The 24112-nt window shown below is 34.5% G+C and overlaps 1 protein-coding gene across 3 annotated transcripts in view; it reads right to left on the minus strand.

Annotated features, from left to right (window-relative positions):
• SGCZ (sarcoglycan zeta) overlaps positions 1-24112 on the minus strand; it is a 258244-nt gene that overhangs the window by 183676 nt on the left and 50456 nt on the right. For 2 of the 3 annotated variants that reach the window (XM_017744653.1, XM_008641436.2), the window contains exon 2: positions 16677-16871. In XM_017744653.1, coding sequence (XP_017600142.1) covers positions 16677-16871 — 195 coding nt within the window. Of the gene's footprint in view, positions 1-16676; positions 16872-24112 lie in introns of those variants that run through there. The other variant, XM_017744654.1, reaches the window with a different exon arrangement.

The following is a 24112-nucleotide window of genomic DNA, read 5'->3' on the forward strand; positions in this document are numbered from 1 at the left end:
CCTTTCCTTTCCAAAGCTATATATTAAAAAAGCTGGTTTCCATAATTAAGGTGGTTACTATCAGAAAAGCTTTTCTTAATGACAATGTTTATTTAAAGATAATGTATTACTAGAAAGAATAACAAAATCCAGGAAATAAAAAAAAAAATTAGATACTTGTACCAATTATCCAGGTGAGGTCTCAAAAGAGCAGAGTAGGGGAGGAGAATCACCTCCCTTTACCTGTTGGCCTCATTTCTTTTCATGCAGCTCAGGATAACGTTGGCTCTCTGAGCTGCATCCTGATGGGTCATGTCAAACTTCTCATCCACCAGAATCCCCACATCCTTCTCAGGGCTGCTCTCATTCAAGCTGGTTTTCTAACAACTTTCATTTAGAACTAATAAATCATTAATATTTACAGCTAGGCAACTGCAAAGAGTGCTAAAAAACAAACTCTGATTTTCAGAGTCCTTGTTCAATGATTTATTCAGAAGACTAGAATACTTCTTTGCAACGTATCATACCTGCTAGTGCTGTCACCATTTTAATTTTAGTGATCTAAAAACTATGTATTGTTTTTCATTTTTAAAACTTATTGCTGCCTGCATCTAATACATCTATTAGCTAAGAAAACTCTTTTACATGAAACATAAATGGCTTTTTTTCTTTTTTTCAGTTTTTCCATCTCATAATCCTTTTTTAATCTCATAATTTTAGCATATTTGATTAGGCCTTTCTTCTGCCTCCTATTTCTTCTTCCCTTGACTATACATCCTCTCCTGTACACCCTTAAGCTTTCACTTTGCAGCATGAGGAAATTCAAATATATACAACCAATTCTGAAGTGTAGCTATATGAATAATTCCACTCACATAAAACTACATTAGTTAAAGCATTTTATTTCTTGGAGTTTCTGTCCTCATGCTCATCACTGCAATATGACTATGTTGCAGTAACATGCAAGTAATATCAGTTACATGGTGATAACCACACAGGGTGATTTGATAACCATGAGTGATAGTGATAAAGACAATGGATTGGGGGAAAAAAAGGAACAGAGTTAACCCTCAGTCCAAAGGAGGGGCACCAAGTTGATCAGAGGGAGGGAACACCTCCCCTACGAGGAAAAGCTGAGAGAACTGGAATTGTACAGCCTGGAAAAGAGAAGGCTTCAGGATGACCTAATTGCGTCCTTCCGGTATCTGAACAGAACCTTTAGGAAAGATGGAGAGAAACTATTTACAGGAGTACATAGTGAAAGAACAAAGGGAAATGGGTTCAAATTGAAGGGGAGTAGGTTTAGATTAAGTATTAGGGAAAACTCTTTCCTGTGAGGGTTGTGAGGCACTGGAACAGGTTGCCAAGAGAAGCTGTGAATGCCTCATCCCTGTTCAAGGCCAGGTTGGATGGGGCTTTGAGCAACCTGATCTAGTTGAATGTGCCCCTCCCCATGGCAGTGGGGTTGGAACTAGATAATGTGTCCCCTTCCAACCCAAACCATTCTATGTATGATAATTCTATGATTATTCATTTATAAAAGTGAAAAAAGGAAACCGTTTTTTTGTTATGTCATTACCTGAAGATTCATGAAGTTTTTGCTAACTTGTGTACTTTTAAGAGTTTGACAGACCTCAGAAGTCTGCTTTTATACTGGCATATAGGTTTGTTTTGCTTTCCAAGGAAATCTAATTAAAAACAGGAGAATGCTGGAGCACTCAATATAAAGACAATTTTTGTCAAATAACAAAAAAAGACTGACTGAAAATATGCAAGGATTTTCTGCTTTCACTTTACATTAAATTTGAATTGGAAAGGTTGTTTTTTTTCTTACATTGAGTGTTTTTTAGTTTCTAGGTAGTTTTGGAAAACAACCACCTCAGATATTAGTAATACTGCCACCATACCTCTAACCTGCTGTGTGTCGATCAGAGATTATGGCATTTTTCATTATTTTCAGCTGATAGTCAAGTAAAAACTGCCATTCTATTTAAAAAATATTGGAGGTGTGCTTTTCTTCAAATATTGTTAGTTTCAAAACTAACTGTGGAAAATACTCTAGCATTCTGTGATGATACTCCATTTCAAAGAGATTAATAATCTCCAATCACGTGGGCAAAGTCAATTAAAACACTCATTATATCATCTTCCTGTAGCTAGATCCAAAATATATTCAAATCTGAATGTATGGAGAAGCTTCTGGGTATCCTTGCTTGTACATTGATTTGATCAAGGGTCAGAGGGCAAACAACAGATGAATAGCAAAAGGCAGCCAGCATAAGAAGGGCTGTCTGTGATTCGCAGGGGTACCCGTACAGACGTGGTGGCGGTTTACCGCGACACACGTGTGTGTTTCGTACACACATGGAAACACAAGGCCTTGCATGCATACACCAGAATGGAATAGACCCCGAATGAATTCTAGGAAGATAGAGACAGCTGAAACATGCTTTTGCTTCTCTAAATTGTTGTCGTAAGCAGCAATTAAGAAATTTAAAAAAAGGAAATCTGCATGATCTCAGCTATAGTGGCCTCTTCCTTATAGATTTTGCAAAGGGACAGAGAGAGAGATCTCAGAATAAGCACAGAAATTACTCTAGGTATATGGATTAATTTTTCAGTAATTTGAAGTGAGTTTTATCCATTCTATTAAACTGAAAAAAGCATTTATAAAATAACATCTATAACATTTTCTTGACAAATTTATACAAGTGTAACACTGCTTTGCCTAAGGTATTATCTGAAGCCAAGGGCAAAAACTGAAACAACTGATCAATGTGTTCTATTCAAGACATTCTGCTGGGGTTTTTCTCAGAATTTATACAACCAATACAAACATAGTTAAAATTTTAAATGTGATGGAAAAAGACTTTTTGAAATTCTAACTTAGAAAATATCCTAAATATATTCATAGTTATTTCAATAGCTTGCATAGTTCTTTTTACAATCTCTTCAGAATTTATCTTAAACTGTTTACAAAATTATATGAAAGCAGACATTGCTTGGAAATAGTTTAGTAAACTAAGTCACACTTTTATGACAGAGAGCAATAATTTACAAATCCAAATCCAGAATTTAGTTTGCCAAGATACCAGTTTAGTTTTGTTCTGCTGTGCTACAACACTTCTACTCAGCCTACCCCTTTATTTTCTTACCCATTTATAGGACGAAGTAAAGATTTTAAATCATTTCTAATTTCCTGGGATTAAGACTAAACCACTTAAATCTATTGACTAAATATGATCCTTAAATTCCTAGTTTGAGTGCACACTGTGATGTATTGAAATACAGAATACAAGCCACTGGCTTATCAATATGATGCGTAAACTGAGAATCATGTCCTCAGCCCTGCTTTCATAAAATCATAAAAATGGCCCTTCTAGGTGAGACCAAAAATCAACCCAAATATCTCATTTCCAATAGCACCAGACACACAAATATTAAAATAGAATATTTTAGAGATATAGTCTCTATATTTTAGAATATAGAGACAGGATTTTTTTTTTTTGTACATTTTCCTTCCATGTGTTTACCCATTCATTTCTCAAACATCCAACAATTTTTTTTACCTTCCACAACATGTGGTGAAGTTCTCCACAGATTAACTACAGATGATGCTGTCAGAGTAACACTTTTCTCTAACTTCTCACAACTCCTCTCCATCCAAGTGGCAACCCACCGTAGAATGTTCCTTCTGTGGCCTGAACAGCTGTCTCTTCTCTGTAGCTCATGCTCAGCTGGCTTCCCCACTATACAGACACCTTTTCCTAACTGCCTTATTTTCCTGGGCTTGCTCTGGAATTGGTACTTCTAATTGTCACTAAATGAAAAGGCAGGTAAAAGACTTGGGTGCCTCACATACACCTCTATTGTACAATTACTGATGTTCACTATCCAGCCCAGTCACAGGAATTCTCCGTTTGTATACTTCACTGCTCCACCTTCGTGAGAATCAATACTTCCAGCACCATGCTTTGAGGTTTTAGAGCCTGCATGAGCATACTGTTCTTCAACACCCCTTATAGCAGAGTATTTATTTATTTAGTTGTTATTTTCCAGAGTCCACCCAGCATACTATGAATAGGTACGACACAGAAAAAATACTGTGCTCAGTAAGGAAATATTTCACATAGAATGGATCCAGAGGGTGTCTTACAACACCAACAGGCATAAAGCTGTGTAGGATGGTATTTTTCAAATAACATACATGCTGTCAAGGTTGACTTCAAATTACTTTTGAAAACCCAGCCTTTAACTGCTAACCTGACACTTGAATATTTTAGATTGCATGTATAAAAATAATACCAAGTGTTAAAGCATACAAAAATACCACACAGAACTGTGAAAAAGTTTATAGAAATATTTCTAATCACATTCAACAGAGTACACTACCAGGTAGTGAGAGGTTTTAATACCCAGTAAACTACAAAGTTGCCAAGTAAGATTCTGGAAATGTTCTCTGAAATACAGAAAGATTACTTGATGTAAAATAATTATTTAGGAATATCTTTGTGTGTGTGTGTAAGTTTATACACTGTGAGCTAACTGAATATTCAGTAATACTCTACTAATAAATTTCAGTTAACTAGAAAAGAGTATCGTGACATATTTATTTATATGACTGGAATAGTTAGATCAGCTCCTGAGATCTTCTGTCAACAAATAGTAGTAGTCTGCAGAATAATTCAGCTGAGCTTATACCTTTGAGAACCTGTGATTATACTATATCCTACTATACTTATTTTCATTTTGATTGAAGCAGTGGTTTAAGTGTGTTCAAAATTTTTAAGAATGTTTAAGAATTATCAGGTGTTTTATTGTATTTTGACTTTACATGTGACTCAGGTTTCACCGGAACCTTAGGATATCTGAAGTAATTTTATTCACACACACCATGAATCCAAAATCCTTTAATGTTTCCCTTCAGACTACAAAAACTATATTTTTATTTGTACAGTAATAAATGCCTTTATCTGCCACTGAATTTTATTTTCTTGAAAGTAAATGCTTTGTTAACCTTCAGCAAGCTCCAGGTTACAGCTTTATTGAATCTTAAACCAGAAATATAACAGTCCTTTGACAGTTAGACGAAAGGAGAGATAACTATTCATAACAGGATATTTATTTTTCCACAGTTGATATTAAGAACTGCAGGCCAGAACACTCCTGCTTAATATCAAAAGTGATGTGAGAGTTTATAGAAAGCATATTCCCCCAAAGTTTTATATCTGCCACAGACTTCATGTTGCCATACTCTTTGGCCTTTTCTCCTGTCCAACAGGGCCTGCTTAGGCACCACAAGAGTGTGAACTTTTTACAATCATGACAAAAGGATTTCCACAATAGCATCCTGAAGATAGGGTTTAATTTAAATCATTTTGCAAATCATTTATGAAATTTAAAAGTAAGAGCAAGATAACATAGAACTAAGCTTAAAAATCAACCCTCTCCCTTTATAGTTAGCATTTTAATTATTCAAGAACCAAAGAAACCATTAAAACCATCAGGAAATTCAAATGTAAATAGTTTGCATTCCTCTTGAGAAAAAATAATTTTGGGTGTTTATACATACATAAGTTTATCTCAATCAGTGAGACCAAATCTACAGTCAAATTTCCTTTTATTATTGTTTGCATCATACATTTTTATTTTAATTTGACTGCTGTAAAAAAATGCACACATTTTTTAATAGTGATTATCATCTTTTGGTAAATAAATAAAAGTGCTAGAGTATGTGACAGAAACTATTTAAAATAAGTGTGTTTCAGATTGCTTGTTCATCCAATAAAGCTAACACAGATATTTGTCTCCTCTGTTACTTCCACGTAGTATGACCAGACCCAGAAAGATGACTTATATGAGTTGTATATTCCTGAACACAAAGAAGGAAATGTGAAAGAGCTCAATCTCTAAAAGATGTCATAGGAGAATTATTTGAAGACAACCAAGTATATATATTTTTAATTTCTATCTTTCCATCTTTCATCTACCTTTAGTATTAAAATAGCATCTCAACTGAGCAGAGTAGGATACCAATTTTGTTTTTCATTCTATAAAAAGAATTGCTTTTAAATTTTTGACTTGTGCCATCCCAGTATATGACAAGAAAGATGTGTTGAAATTTGAACTAGTCAAAGTTAATATGTATTAATTCCTATTGTATTTTTATTATACTTATTTCACTTTTTGTTTTTTGTTGATGTAGAGAGAAATCTGTTACCTGCTTGCACATCCTTGCATTTATAAACCTGAGCCATGACGATAATATGAAAAGTAAACACAGTAATTAGAAATTTCTCTTTGGGAAAACATTTCTTGATGTTACTCTACTGTATAAACAGATGTCAATGAGGTGAGAGGAAAGGAAGATCTATAATTTAAAAAATTGTACAGATTGTGATTTTGCTTCACAAAAATGCGCATTTCATTATTAGAGACATAAAAATATGGATCTGGGCTTTTTTGGTTTTTTTTGTTTTTTTTTTGTAAGGTGCAATAAGTTCAAAACTCTTAAGATCCTGCACAAGGCTGTTCACAATTTGGTGTACTTAACTGAATGTCACAGTAAAATGGTGAGGACTACATTATTGTCTGATGGACACTGGTGTGACAGAGAGGGTATGCAAAGTGATGCCTGAATAACAAATCATTGGACAAGCTCCAATAGACCAGGCTTTCTGAGAAAAGGCAGCCAAATTTATATTATGATTAAGAGGTTTAGGACTGTGTATTAACTTTTTGTGGTATTTCCACTACTTCTACATTGCCTCTGGCAATATCATTTATAATCTGCTTTTATTGGATTTCTAGTTTTTTATTCCTTGATTGGCACCTAGCAGTACAATAGTAAAATATGTTTGTCAGGCATAAATAAGATACCCCCATCAGTGTTGCATCTTTTAGGTAAAAGTCTTGAAAATTTTTCTCCTCATTTGCCGCAGGACAGACAAACACCTTATTCACACTTTTTATTAAAAAATGTCCTTGCTTCTGCATCAGTGAAACATTTGATTCATCATTTAATCCTGTCTGGGATTCCAACCAAACATTTAATACCCTACTTATAAGAAATAAGAGGAAATACTCTGCCATGTAAAACATTTATCACTATGTATTCTGTATTCTGTCTTATCTTCCTGTTTCTTTTTTATTATAATTCCTAAATGAGGTAGGTCTAATTTAGGCTAGGTTTACATAAATACATTCTGCTCCTTTACAAAGACTTGTATTTATTTCAAGATGGAAGATTCGTACAAATAAAAGCAGGATTCCAAGCAGAGAATGTAATTTTTTATTGCACTCTATACTCGGATAAGTCATCCCAATAACAGAAAGGAAATAAGAATGACATATTTCATTATTCATACAGACTGTTGGTGCTTTTAAGCAACTAAAGTTTGTTCAAGTGGTTTGTATCTCTCTAATCACTGCTAAATAAACTTACAAAATATTACTTCTTGGCCTGAACTATAAAATTAACTCAGTCTGATTTAGTCACTCCACTTGAGACAAGCATGCTGATGCATTAGCCTTCTTTTCTTTCCATGACTTTCTGTTGATTATTTTAATGAACTCTAGTATACAAAATTAATTTTTCCCTTCTTTTTCCCCCTCATTAAAAATGACTGCACATCAAAAACATTCTTCAAATATCTGCTATTCAAGCTATGCACTTGGACAAATATAAGTATCAGAACTATCTCACTCAATAAACCTTTAAGAATTCAAAGTTAAATTTATATAATATTATCTTGAAAATCTCATTTTCTACAAACACCAGTGTCATGCTAGAATACACATGGAAAGTAAACAGAGAACCTATAATGGAAATTAAGTTAATTCCATTTTCATCAAAGCAAATATTTGAAAAAAATTCTGAGACACTTGTTCCAGCCTATTTACACAGTGAATGATTAAGAATAAGCTATCTAGTAAACACTGTTCACTCAGCTTAAACACATGATTATTTAATAGAAGGCAAACATCCCCAAACTGAACATATATATATATATATATATACACACACATATATATATATATATACACACACACACGTATGTATATACACATATTTATCTAACCTGTCACATGAATTTAAGCTGTTGTTGTTCTCTTCTGTACATTCTATAGCCATGGTCTGGGTCTTTTTTTTGAATTTTAGGACCCTTATAAGAGGTTGCACCAGTCATGGTTTAATGCACAATCAGAATCTCTCCAGTGAATGGTAGAAGATGTATTCATCCACATGTTGAAACACGGGGCAAGCTACCTTTGAAATACTGGTCAGCTCACATGGCATAAAGGTACAAGTGATGTCTGTGTCCCTTAAGCTGATTCTAAGTCAGTCCTGACACTTAATGAAACAAATCTAAAGCAATGAGACAAACAAGCAAGAAGTGACCTTGGAAAGGCAAATGCCTCTTTATGTTCTCAATGCATGTCTACAAAGAAAACATTTTTTATAGGCAGTTTTCCCTAGGAAGTCAAAACCTGGATACTACAGTACAATTTTCCAAAGCCACTGTAAGGTCAGGTTGAAGTTGCTTAAATAATTGTACAAATAGATTAATTTTTTTTACAGCTAATTAAATCACATTTTTACAAGACTGTATAGGGTGCAACACATTTATTTAATTTTTCTATTGGGAACTTTACTGGTACTATGCCATTAAATCTGAATGACCAAACAAATTTAAAAAGGAAAAATTAATTTTATCCCATTCTTTCTTCTTCAGAGATCATCCGTAAAAACAAACCCCCAAATGTACAGATGTATGTCTCAGAAACAAAATAAATAATTTAAGATCTGCATTCAGCCACACGGAATCAATAATGTAACCTGCACATTAAAGCAAGGGAGTTAAGGTTTGCTGAGAAGTGCTACTAAATAGGTTTTAAACACACCTTCTTACTTTTTACTGAAAGATATCTTTCCATGAGGTGCCCAGTACTGTAAAATACCTAACCAAATATGATTAATAGTGGCTTGAACGTTCATGCAAGCTGTTGCCTTACGTATCACAAAATCGACTTATCAAATTAGTCACCTGACTAAACTTATCAGATTAGTCACCTTTCCACTGTGACACAACAGATTTTATATTAATGACTGTACAATCAAGTAAACTTACACCATACACTGACACTGATTTTTTTCCTCCCCACAAAGGCTAGGAAAGGCAGTATAAAATACAGGAGGGACATATACAAGATGAGATAAAAAAGTGATTTAGAGGAATGGTACTAGAAATACTTAAAATGAGTTCTTCACTGTGCCCAGGACAGCAAATATGTGAAATGCTCAAAAGAGAGTATAAATAAGAATGAATTAGTTCATTCCTACCTACTGTACTGAAAATGAAAGCGGATACAAGTTTTACAAAATACCCTCCAGCTCTATAAAGTTGTGCTTTTACATGAATGTTAAAAAGTGGGATATAAAAGTCCAAGCAAAATTAACACATAGCAAAATTAATTTGCTGACATTCTATGAGTAAGTTTTTGAATTATTCATGGAGCTGACAGGCTCATTCAAGAAACTGAAATTTCTGATTTCCAGTGCACCATAAGGATATGAGAACATAGTTAAATAAATAAAACTTTGTGCATACATGACTACATGTGTATGTGCAGTCAGTTGGCTTCTAATACTCATTTTAGCTGGCTGAAGATTTTCTAAACATTTTTTCAAATCATGTATAAGTCAAATCTTGAAAAGAATTATAAATCAATGCAGAAAATATTCCTGAGGAATACACAGCTATTTCATTGGAATTTTCAATAAAATTTGGTACAAGGATGGTATGTAATATTCGAGGTTAAGAAATAGTAAGACAGATGTCACGTATCTATTAAAAAGAAATGTCAGAAATCAGAAGGACTAATAACCGATTGGTAAAACACTTCTCTGGAACACAATGTACGTTGGAGACAATTTGAACCTTGGTCTCTCATATCTTGACTAAGTCTCTTAATCACTAATAAGTAATGATATTGCCTGCTCTGGACTGGAACTTTGTCACTACAAAAATCAAACAAAAAGGAAACAAGAGCTTTCTTGCATTCATCCCAAAACCGAACATCATGTCCTTGAAAGCTAAAACACTGATGGATCTAGAGAAATAGTTTTCTACCTAGTTAATAGATAAAAAGTTTTAAAAATGAGAAAATTTACAGTTTTAAATAAATTATTGACAATAAATTATTGACAATAAATTATTGCCATTGAAGTAAATTAAATCTGCAGATGTGACAGAATTTATTAAATGTACAACTGCTGCTATTTATATTTATTCAAAACCTAATAAAAAACTACTGACTTTGTCAAATGAAAGAAGTTTTCTGTTTGCCAAACAGCAAAATTATTTCTGAGATAAGAACAACGTTACAGAACTTCATAAATTTGAAATGCCAATCTGCTACAAATTGGATGTGTTTCAAAGATTATCTAAGAAATGGGAAAGATCCTTGCCTTAGTTCTAGTTGAAATTGTATTAGTTGTTATGGGAAAATGCTATCATCATCACCTAGATCAGCAGAACCAGCTGAAATGATAACCAAATACTGTTTTGACCATCAAATGAAGACATACGTGTGGCCAAAGAATCTTAGAAACCTAACTGTTCATATCACTATCATGCTTGTTGAGAAATGGAAAATGAGTGTTACAGTATAGTTTCACAAATAAATTTTGTTTTTCTTCAGTATACCAAGACAGTTTGGTCTGCATCTAGATTAAAGCATTGAACACAGCTGCTTTATTTCTGTACCACTAAAACATTAGGTATCAAATTATAAATTTAATGGAGAAATTGTACTTTTAAAGAAATGATGTGTGTTGCCACTATCTTGGATATTAAGATCAGAAATATGTGTGTGTCCCAACACAGAAAGTCAAATATTTGGAAGATTTCCACTTTCTTGCCCATCAACCAAAACCCAGGACAATATATTGTGTTTACTGGTCTCTATAAGTAAATTTAATATAATGTTATAATTCAGATTTAAATTTTTGGAGATCTGAGAATTTCCAATTGTAAAAAAAATTGAAACTTGTAAAGGAATATAGGGATAATCTGTAATGATGCAAACAGGGAGAAATTAATGGTTGCATATTTCTGCCTTATTATGCTGTCACATAACAGAGAAATCATATTATTACCGCAGCCCTAGGGTACATCACCGTGTCCCGCAGCCATAGGGAGGAGGAGAGAAGATCCAGCAGGCAGGAATTGTGCAGCAAGATTGATTCATTTAATTATTTTACAAACTCTTTTATAGACTTTTTCCTTCAGAGTCTAATTGAACAAGGATCAGCCACCCCTTGGGGATGATTGACTAAAATCCTAAAGCATCCATTGTCAAAATATTTTTCTACTGTACCATAAACAAGACTTTTCAAGGCTGCACATGTTTGGTTGTTTACATAACTCTGCTACCTCTTCTGTGAGCGAGAAAAGTCTCTCACGGACTTAGAAAATAGCAAGAAAGTCTTTGCTAGCAGCATTTTTGTATCTGCATCATGTTCACTTGGCTTGTGTATATTCAGGCAGACATTCCACGTGCAAAGTACCTGCTCTCCATACAATGTGAATCCAGAGCTAGGCAGCCAGCAATGAGAGTATGCTCAGCTGGGGACATGAAGCACATGTGTTCTAGCCAGGAGATTCTTTACACCAGGAGATGCTCTTTACACTCTGCTTATGTCTGAAGCTAAAGCACTGTTCAAATTCCCTGGAGAAATAAGTGTCTCTACCCAGATGATAAGTTGTCTGGTTCCTGATCTTAAAAGTAATTCCCATGGTAGTACTGGCAAGAGGAGTTTAACATGGATCAATACAGACAACATTGTGTGATGACAGCAGTCAAAACAGCTTGCAACACTTCAAGTGACTACAGCAAGAGAAAACATCTGAAATAGGTGTCTGCGTTCTTACAGGGGGCCACAAAATGTCTTTTCATATATGGGTTCCTAGGGGTAATTAGAATATGAAGACACACAAAACCAGATGTACAACCAAAACCAGTAAAACAGCTTGGTGGTATGTGGCTGTCACAGGGCACAAAAAGAGATCTAAGAATTAAAGGGGTTCACATGAGCATTTTTTTCTAACATTACCATTTTTTCAGCTTTAGTAAACTCCAGACTTTGATGTAATGTAATAAGCATGTACAAATGAACTGTTATTAAATGCTTCCCCCACCAAGAGCTGGACTTATGTTTCTGTGCTGATTGCTCCATGTTATTTCACAATGTCATGCCACAACAATAAGAGCAATACTTTCAATTTCCTTTTTTAAAGCTAATTTGAAATACATAAAGAAAATTTTCAGTCACATATTGCTACACATATCTCTTTTATAAAGTAATTAATCAGATTGACAGTGTCAACATACTCTATTCATTAACAGCTATATGAAGAATAGATTATATAAAATTATAGCTCTGTTGAGGTTAGAATAACTAAAAGATGACACACAAAAAAAATTGTATCAGACAATAATGCTCAAGTGATCAGATCTTTAAATAAAAATCAGCTAATTACCTACACTGTAGTCCATGTAAACACAGGATGATAAGAACGTAGGCCCAATAAAAAAATATTTCTTTCCTCACAAGCCTTTAAAATTCCCATATATTACATATGTGAAATAACCAGGATGTTATAAACACAAAGCAATTAATATTTTAACCTGTGGCTCTGGTACCAAGTCATGACTTGAGTTTCCCATCCTTCCTGAAATCCCTAGGATAGTAATTGTACTGGTAGAAAAAAAGTAACTAACAGCTTTGAGCTTCATTGAGCATGTATAACACAGACTAAGAGAGAGGTAACTACATCCTGATGGAAGGTGAAAGACAGTTTCCATGGGATAGCCTGTGAACCATGCCAAGGTTAGTACAAGGAAAGGAAATTATAAATATTCCATGAAACTCAAGTACCCTAAGACAATTATTTTATATACTCATGAAACTTACAGATTTTTCCAAGATATTTTGCATGTCTCCTTTAAAAATCAGACCTTCAAGGTCATCCAGTCTAAACATAAACCCAGTGCCACCACAACCACCCCTAAACCATATCCCCAAGTGCCACATACAGATGCCCTTTGAACACCTCCAGGGATGATGATGTCACACCTTGCCTGGGCAACTTATTTCAATGCCTAACTACCTTCTCAGTGAAAATAAAAAAAAAAAAAAAAAAACTAATATATAATCTGAACCTCACCTGTCACAGCTTAAGGCCATTTCTTGTCATCCTTTCATTTGAGACATGGCAGAAGAAAACAACCCCACCTCACTACAACCTCCTTTCAGGCAGTTGTAGAGAGCAACGAGCCTCCTCTTCTCCAGGCTAAACATCCACAGCTCCCTCAGCCACTCCACATAAGACATGTTTTCTAGACTAATATATAATCTGAACCTCACCTGTCACAGCTTAAGGCCATTTCTTGTCATCCTTTCATTTGAGACATGGCAGAAGAAAACAACCCCACCTCACTACAACCTCCTTTCAGGCAGTTGTAGAGAGCAACGAGCCTCCTCTTCTCCAGGCTAAACATCCACAGCTCCCTCAGCCACTCCACATAAGACATGTTTTCTAGACCATTTGCCAATTCTGTTGCCTGTCTCTGGACATGCTCCAACACCTCAGTCCTTTTAGAAGTGAGGGGCCCAAAACTGAACACAGTACTTGAGGTGTGACCTCACCAGTGACAAGTACAGAGGGATAATCATATCCCAAGTCCTGCTGGCCACACTGTTCTTGATACAGGCCAAGATGCCATTGGCCTTCTTGGCCACTTCTTTCTAAAAAGATAATTGAACAGTGAGGTAACAGAGCTTGACTAGATATTAAAGGGCAGTAAGACTAAACTACCAGTGCGAAAATATCTTTCAAAAATTATTACTACATCTATGATTCCTCCATCTAATATTCCTGCTACACAGATATTAATTTTAGTTTTGCTCATCTGATGCATATTATATATCAGGGCAGTTATTTGTAACTTGTATTTACCTTTCAAGTTTCTTACCTTGTACACCAGAAGAGATTGTATCCCTGAATATTTCTCCATGTTTCCTAGTCATACTACATAACCTGATAAGAGGACATTTGCACAGCTTGCCTGTACTATGTTTTTACACAACTGCAAATAAACCATTTTTTAAAAAATTACTTCTTTGATAAGCTATTCAACATTTGTCCAAAAGAAAAATTCGCATTAGTTGCCTATCTTACTGAGATGAATGCCTTACAGGAGACCCATTTCTCCTCTCTGAGTATAAGGGAGCATGGGAAAACTAGCTCAGATTCAGAATGTGACTTTTATGTGCAAGGTCAGTATATTCAGAAAACTTTTCCAACTAGAAACTTGATTGCAGAAAGGCTTTTATTATGCCAAATTGTCAGTGGCTGTAGCTTTACAGTTAAAAATAGAAAGTCAACAGCTAATACAAATTAACAGTGTTGCAATTGTCAGACAGCAATGACAAACAAACCATGACCTGGCTCTTCATGACCCCTTGAAGTGCTGCCATTACTATTGTCTTTATAGAAAGCTCAACATTGGCTTATGCTAAAACGGGAAATAATTTAAAAAAATGTCAAAATGTCAAAGCAGTCCAATTTCAGCAATTATTTTTATCATGGTTATATTCCTCTTTTGAGCAAACACTCTTTAGGTTTCTAGCTGCACTTCTGATTTCCTATCACCGTCCAGTTATACAAACAAAATTTCTTAGTTTATATCCATCTGTAAATATACACATGCACATGGAAGAAATGCATATATATTTCAAAGCGATTGCCTTTTTAAATACATGATCTTTAGGTTCATAAACTGAATTATTTTACTCTCAAACATCTGCCCCTAAGAATGTGACTCTTTCAGACTTAATACAAATTTCCCACTCATGCTCAGATGTGCATGTGAGGACATATGCATGAAGATGTTACTCAGCTTTTAACATGACAATTTTCTAGCAATCAATTTTTGAATGCGTACAGAGATTCCAATGTGAATACTAACTACTCAAAATAGAAGACTACTATTCCATGAATCTGCAGAAGTAAAGTCATACTTCAGCATATAATTTAAAAATTGTATTTGAATATGATCAAGGAAAAGGTGTTTATAAGAGCTGCAACAATTTTTTTGTTTTCTGCACTAGATTCCTGCACTGATTTAGTAATTCACCACACACTTTTAACTTTCCAACAAACTTTGACATCAGGGAAAGAAAAATATTTCTAAATTTCTCTTTTGGTTTTGTCTTAAAAAATTGCGTGATCAAATTCGAAAAGATTTAAACTGGATAGTGTTATAATAGCTTGTAATGTGGAAGGTCAAAAAATCCCTAGATATGGAAACAGTACTTTCAAATATTCTATTGGAATGCAATCTTCTGCACAGAGAAAAATTCTGTGCTTTTTAAAACACCTATATTTTAAAATTGTTTAAAACAGTTATGCCTAAATATTTTTCCAGTACAAATGAACAGTTATTCCAATAAGCGAAAACATATATGGGTGTCCTATTTTGAAAGCACATTGCTCTAAAAAAAAAAAGAAAAAACAGAAACAAAAAAAAAAATGCCACCTCTGAAAAAAGGCAACCCCCCCAATGATTCTCACAAATGTTTCTGTACATGAATATTAAAGTAACACAGTTGTCAAAATATGAATTCAACATATCCACTAGCGGAAAACTCAGAAGAATCAATTCATTTGCACAATATGTCTCACCAGACAACAGTCTCAGATAACCCAATGCATTACAGATCATCAACAGATATAGAACAATTTTAGACATGTTTTATGCTGGTTTTGCTGGCTATTCTTTTATTTCTGATAAACTAATGGAGAACAGAAATGTGCTATACCCTAGGAATTAGAAATTTGTAACTAACTACATCAAAATATGGATTATGAAGGTTAAAATCCAGAGAGAAAGACTGCACTGATCTTAACAGAAACACTGCTATTTTAAACTGTGTATAGTTCTATCTTTTCTTTCGATATACAAAAAGTCACTACTCCACTGCCAGCTAGTACACACTCCTACCACAGTTTCCATTGAATGTAGATGTTCTTTCCAGAGTACATCTGAGATACTTTGCTGATATAAAAGTTTCCAGCCAGAGACTGACTCATTAAAGCACGTGTCTTTCAGACTCACCTCCCCCCTGTCAACACCAAAACAGCTACTCTAGGTTCTAGGTGAAACACAGTCTGAATTGTCAGTAAACTCTAAAAAAATACAAAGAACAAAAAACACCGATAAAAGGAATCATAAATTGGCCTGACCAACGCAGTTCCCTCCTAAGAGAGATACTATACAGAACAGATATAGTAAGCTCCTCTTGCTTATTGTCCAGTGGTGACAAGAAAACAAAAGATGCTTCATGCATCATGACACTTTCGATTGGGCAAACAAACAAACAAAAAACCCTAAGATCTAGATATAATTACAGAAGATATGATTAACCAAAAATATCAGGATATGGCACCAGTCCACTCATTGCAAAATATATATAGAAAGCATAAATATCTGAACTAACATCCAAAGAGGTACATATGATTTTTTCATCCAAAATTATCAGAGTTCTATATAATATGGTAAAGGAAGAAGAAAAAACTAGAAGTTAGTACTTGAAGAAATGAGGTACATAAAGTTACTGTAATACTTACCACTGTGAAATTCATGACCTTCAAAATCCATATTGTCATTGCTAAATTAACAATCATGGTAACCAACAGCAGAAGGACAAAGAAGTATAAGCACCTCTTTCTCCATCCATAAATCCCTACTGGGTAAAACTGAGGATGTTCAGTCCTTGGAAGGCTGTTCTGTTGTGTTGCTAATATATACTGCTCTCGTGTCATCTGGAAAAGAAAGATGCAAGTATAAGTAAGTAAATGAGAGGCCTGTATTTCACATATAATATTACACGAAGATTATTTCAGAATGTATAGAAAATCAGGTTCTATGGGTATAGAACAGATGCATTCGTCTAGCATTAACCACATCAATGCTGTTTTTACTAGGCATCTATTAAGAATTTGGTAGTTTTCATGAATTTAAAGTAAATCTTTGGTTTCTATTTTAAATTGGATTTGCATTTCAAATTTATCAGTAAGAAACTATTAAAAATATAAAAGTAATCCATCCAGAGTATCTTACACTCTATTTCTGAATATTGTTTTATTGTCCTTTATGACATCCTTCAGGAAAATTTGATTCTGGAGAAAGAGAGTCATGTACCTTTTTTTTTGTATTGGTTTTGGCTGAGGTAAAAGTAATTTTCTTCATATAGCTTGCAGCCATAGAAGAAAAATCTCACCTTTCTAAAATATATCTTTAATAAATGAAGTTTGCACTCTTTTATTATACTTAGCAAATTAAATTAATAACTGATCCTACTATATGCACATCCTTATTTTAGAAAAACAAAAATTCATTTGCCCTTTAGGAGATGGATACAATTATAATCTGTTGAACTCCCGAACTAGTTTAAGTTCTTCTCACACACAAGCAAGCAGTAACTGTTTGCAGACTGCTTAAAGAACTTACTGCTAATATTTCTTCAGAATAAAAGTGTTTATGCCATTTAAGAAGAAACTGTTTAAATTTTTTTTCCTCCTTAACTTTCTTTTACAGATATTTATATTCATATTCAGCTGTCACATTGCCTTTAGACTGGAAGATATTAAATTTTCTCTGTGACTTAAAAATTAAATTAAAGCAGTCTCATTCTGTTTATGGAAGAGTTCTTTCTGCAATATACCCATTAAAAATGTTCCTTCTCAGGAGGAAGAAGAAAACACAAAACAGACCAAAAAAATCCAAAACAAACAAACAAACTCAACAGACTTATAAACCAGATAAAACAATCAATTTTGCACTTAAGAGCTGCCTTTCTTTTCACTAAAAGAAGGTAAAAAATGCACAAAAATGAGTCAGTTGATTCAATGAGAAATAAAAACCAGATTACATTCATTTGAAGGATCAAAGAAATGTTGTTTTCATAAGATTTTTAAAATGCGAATCTCAAAAATATTCATGTAATTGTCTGTGTTGCTACATATTTATCAAAATCAACACTCTCTAGGTTTTACCATTCTTCTAGTGAATGAGATATTAATAGTATAAATTAACTCACAGTGAATAATTAGAGCCATAAGTCATAGAACTCACACGATATTATGACAATACATATATCACTGAAATTAGTCAAAACAGAAATAAAGAACTTAATAAGCAGGTTTTAAATAAATTAGCAAACAGGCATTTTGTAATTTTTATTTTTTCAATCATGATTGCTTCTCTCTGCCCTCAATTTTAACTAAATGCAATGTTTAGCAGTTTATTTATGTAGTAAATTTTACAAACAAAATTTTCAATGACTTTTCTCAATCCTCCCAAAACAAATCATGACCAGGTTTTAAGACCTTAGATCATCTTATGATCATATCCTGACAGTTTTCATCCTAGTTATGTGTAAATGCCTTATGAATCCAGAAACTGAGGACATGAATAGGTTAATCAACTTTCTCCTTATAATGAGTTTCTACACATTATTTAGCCAGCCATTGTAACAAAAATGCAATGTATGATTAAATTTTGAGATTTTAAGTAACTGGTTATTTTTACACCATTTTCATGTGACAACTTTATGTATTATCCATGAAAAAATTATTTTCATTAAAAATAGTTGAAAAGCCAACTTTTAGATCATGAGGATGTCAGAAGTAGCACTGGTCCTAAAACTGTGAATACAGTCCCATGGAATAGACCCTTTGCAACACAGTCATTAAATACAACGACATTTTATTCCACCACCACAGCCAGGCATCACTCAGTTCCCTCACTGTATAGTGTTCAACTCTGTGAGGTTTGGTGGAGCAAGCTGTCCCCCTGCAGCTCGTGGAGGGCTATGGAGGAGGAGATATCCACACTACAGCCCATGGAAGATCCCATGCTGGAATAGCCAGAGATGCCAGAGTTTGTGACCCCATGGAGAGCCCATGCTGAAGCAGGAGCCTGTCTAGACCTGTGAACCCATGGAAGGGGTTCCACACCTCCTGTCGAAACTGTCACCTGGAACATAATGCTGGTCCTAGACATTTTCATTACTTATTGATTCTCTGTGCATTATTTTCTTAATTCATAGAAAGAATGAAAGACATAAAGGAACTTTAAAATATAAATTCACACTATGGCAGCATCTAGGCCCAATCATCATTTGGATCGGTAAGGAACATACTGGAATTGGATGAGCTGTAGATTTTCAGATAAAGAAGAAGAACTATAGCTAGCAGGGAAAATTCTTCATACCGGCATTTAGAGGAAAAAAAAAAAAATCAAAAAGCAGTCTGGTCATAACTAGCCATAGCTGAAAACATCATATAGATGACTTATCTGAACCGGCTAGCTCTCCCCACTCACCCTGGCCAACAGTTACTGCTGTGGAGAGCTCTCTTTTTGTATGACACTACAGCAGGTCATTCATTTTGCTTCCACTCATACAGTATGTGGCATTAAGCTTACAGCAGAAAATAATGTTACTGTTTTCTTTATAGACTATAGCTGAAAGTTTACCATACATAGTGAAAAATGCATCACACAGAGCGGGAAGTACTGTAAGAACCATAACACTGCTTGTGTAGCAAATACACAAATGCTTAGCATGTTACATCCCAACCTTGGCCCTAAAATCAAGACTTGGCGTGAAATCAAGAAGCTCATTATAAAAACAAATATGAAGATGGCAAGCAATTGGGTCGTATCTTTTGAAAAAGCCTGATGCATAAACAGATCCATTTTCTTGGAAAGCATTTAAAATGCCAAGCACCTATACACAAAGCTCTTGCTGTCACTTCCAGTACGTGTTGAAGTAGATTAATTGTTCCTTCTCTTTTGCAAGTGTTTGGTAATCTAGAATGCTTCCAAAATTAACAGAAAAATATTGTATTATCTTGAATTGTTTGGGATTATATCAACTATGTGTAGATTGACAAGGTAGTAGAGCAGCATTCTTAGAGAATTAAATATTGGATGAAGAGAGCAGCTTCCTCTGAAATCATTTTTATATGGGCTACACCTGACACCTTCTGAGTCTTCTCCTTGTGATATTAGCCATTCAAACCTTTCAAAGGCAATCAAAACTGTGTCAGCAACTGACCCTAGCACAGTCATTGGGCCGCAACTTGTTTGCCATCACTCTATGGTACGTTACATGCAAAACAGCATAAATCCTTATTGCCCTGATGGGCAGTTTTGTATTTGTTGGATTTTACTTATTTTTCTTTTTAGTATAATTGTGATCACTACTAAAACAGCTTCAGTAGCTCAAAAGCATTTGGGGAGTGTGGTTTTTCTGACACCTGTACTAGGATATGTCCTGGAATCGCAGAATGGAGTTCAAAGAGGTGATCTGGTCCAACCCCAAGGATGGAGACTACACAAACTGTACCTCACGATAAAATAAAAAAATTATTCCTCATAGACTACTTTTGTCATGTAGGTGTCAAATCAGAGGGATTTCAAGATTCTAATCTGAGGGTTTGAGGCTTTTTTGTTCCACTCTGGATTTTTCTTCTTGTAATTTTCACAAATTAAGGTAGTTTTGTACACAACACTCCAAAACTGTGTTTTCTAATGAACACATCTGGAAATCCCTTTGCAGCCTTGAAAATCTAAAGGAAAGAACACATGCAAGTAATTTCACTATCAAGCTGTACAAAATGTCAGTTTATTACATAATTTATGTGATTTGAAGTTTAATAATTCAAAAGAATCTGTTTTTTTCTTGGCCACAAAGTACAGTTTTGTCATCAATGTCAACAAAGCTTAAGTCACTATGTTTTTACTGACAATTTGCCGAGCTTTATGTTGACAATTAGAATTTCATTTTTTTCCTAAGTCAATACAATTAGATTACTACAGAGACTTCATTACAGCCACAGGCAGGACAGCAGCTGAGGTACACAATTTTCTCCCTGTGATGCCAGTGCTCACTAAACCCTTATTGTAACAACTGTCTATAAAAAGACAATAAATGTTTGGATCTTGAATATCGTTCTCCAATGGAATTATCACTTTACAGAAATGGATATCAGTGACCTGATACTATTACCATTATTACTTAGTGTGAGCATTTATTGCTGGTCTGTTTAACATATTTAACTGTAATGTTCTCTGCACAATGAAGTTCACAGCATGTTAAAAGAATAAATAATCATGTAATGAAAAGAAACATATTTTTCCCACTGTTCTGTGACTTGAAATGTTGCTAAATAATAATGTGCTGTACTGAATTTTCAAGGAAGCTGGATTTAAATCTACCTCAGGCTTGATGTTTCTCAAAAATATACCTTTTTAAGCTACATTTTCAAAACCCGACCACAACAATTTCAGTACACTTTCAGTGTATTTTTAAAAGAAACTTTGGTTTCAAAAATTTACTCATTATTTCACATTATTTTGCTTTATAATCATCTAAATTTGTATGTGGTGCTTGATAATAACTTTTTGAGGTGGTCTATCTAGCTACACTGACTGTTAAGGATAACCTTAATCAAACTAGGTGGGATCATAGAAGTCTAGCAACAGCAATACAAGATTCTGCATAGCTGAGTTATCTTAGAGAAAAGCAGATGCCTAAGGAGACAAGCAGACTGCTGAAAGACACACTAGCATTCTTTCTGCCCTACCACCTCTGATAGGTCTCTGGACTTTATGTCAAATAATCCTTCTGCTAGATAAAGAGATAAAATTTGTCTTACTGAATAGATTCTAAAAGACTATCAAAATAGCAACAAAGTCAGGAAAAATACAAAAAACCATTGGATCTCGGTTTGAAAAACCCACCACTTTTCTATTAAACCTGGGCCCTCATCTCTGTTGCTCTTCATACCTCAGTAAGGCACAGCACATCCACAAGCACCTACGATCAGCACTTTCTGTTGCTCAGCTCCTTCTCTTAAGGCCGCCGAGAAGATAAGATGAAGAATGTCTTTGTTAAGGATATTTCGTCAGAAGAAAACTTGGCAACCGCATCAATGGAAGATGGCAGGACCAGTATTTCAGTATCTTCACAAAAACTGGCACTAATTTTCCTCTGTGAATTATACATTTCATTAAATCAGTTTCAGTAGATGGTGGCAAAACTGTAACCTTCAAGAGTCAGGAAAGAAAATTTAGGAGTGGCAGATTCACCAAACTCAGCTGGACTGGAAGTAGCAGGTGGAGTGAACATTTTATGAGGAAATACCTTCTTTAAATAGTTCATTCCTGCAGGTAGTTTGAGTCTAAAATTCATGTGGTGGGGTAATCATGTAGTCCACAACCAAAAAAGAAGAAAGCTATTGGGAATATGAATGAAAACCCGAATTTCTAGAAAGATGGAAAATAAGCTTTTAAATACTGTTCCTTTTCCTTTTATTTGCATATATGTGTAGCACAACTCTGCCATATGGCTAGAAAACCAATACTTGTAGATCTGAATCCACACACATGGCTCTTCTGGACTAAAACACATAACTCTCTTAATTAATATTAAAAATAACATGGACCAGATATCAGAGTACAGAAAAAGATGCGCTAAGTGCTATGATATGAAGAACAGGAGTATTACTTAAAAAGAGAATGATTACGTTTTGTTGCAATTATTAAAGGATCTGGGGCATGGATCATTGATAGAATTATGGGATCAATAGAAGAACTGTACAAGCAATAGGCCTGAAAGCAAAAGGCCTGTGTGTGAGAAAAAACTCTCCATGAGAAAGTTCTTGTGTGAAGAAAACAAGCGGGGCTGGGAACAAAGAGGGAGTTTTGAAAAGGTACAGCTGTGGAGATAAGACCCGGAGGGAGGAGGGTGAACACTGAATTCTTTTAATCATAACATAACTGTAGAAGCTTGCCAATGTAAGTCCAATTACGTAGAAGTAGAAATGTGCTTTGATAAGCTTTAAGCCACTTAGGAGTTAACAAGCTGGTATACTATGTAAGTGCCTCTGGATTGCTAATAAACGGAGTTTGCTTTTATCAACCATATTGGCTGGTCTGCAAGGTTCTCCCCCCGCCAGAGCCGGGTCTCGTCCTTTTTACAATTCCAACAACGTTTTGGGTTTTACCTGTATTTGTTGAGCTTCTTCAGTAAGGTACATAGGCAAAGCTACACTGATTCTTTTTTTCATCATTTTTATCTTAATGTAAATTTAATGTCCTCATATCCAGTATTAATAGATTCTCCATCCCTTCAAGATTTTTTAATCAATAGTAATCACAATCAATCGATAAGTAATCATAATGATATCAATGTGCAAAATAAAGTATTGGTGTTACAGGAACACAATCACGGATCAAATCTTACTACTATCCAAATCTCTAAAAATATAAACTATATTTCACCTGTCTGCCTGATAACATTACAGGCAGAAAAGAGCTGAATTCATCTTAATGGAAGAAGATAGAGCTCACTGTCAGAATCAAGTTTAAAAATACATAGGTGTGTGTAAATATATATATATATATATACAGACACACATACAGTAATCTCTAATTTTATAACACCTAGCATATGGGTTCCTGCTCCAGTCTAAAAGAAAAACATTTTTAAATTATAACAAAAGAGGTGTTTTACCAGGGCATAAATATTAACATTCTGGTCACTGCTATTTTACAAAGATAACACTCATGAACAATCAATTCTTAAAATATTCTCAGAATACAGATTTAAATTATTAATCTATAATTTTACCATGTATTTCAGATTATACCATAAAGCTATGGAGAACACCTAAGAAGTCTGTGCAGAGATCAGGAATGTAAAATGAAATTACACCTCCATTTCTTAAGTTTACATGTTTTTAATTTTGTATAATATATATGACTAGCACTCTAATTTGTTTCCCTTTTTGCCTTCAGCATTTCCTCCCTTTAATTAACTTCTTCATCTTCCTTATTACTAATGGATGCAACTGTTCCCCCGATCAGCAGTCTTACAATTTATAAATGTGGTTTCACAGTGATGCTTCCTATCTCTGCCTGCCCCTTTATAAACTGTCTTCGTGGCGTCCCAATACTGTAACAAAAGACTACTCATCTTTCTAGCACCCACATG

This window comes from Corvus brachyrhynchos, unplaced genomic scaffold (genome assembly GCF_000691975.1).
Source record: "Corvus brachyrhynchos isolate BGI_N302 unplaced genomic scaffold, ASM69197v1 scaffold17, whole genome shotgun sequence".
NCBI classification, from domain to species: Eukaryota; Metazoa; Chordata; class Aves; order Passeriformes; family Corvidae; genus Corvus; species Corvus brachyrhynchos.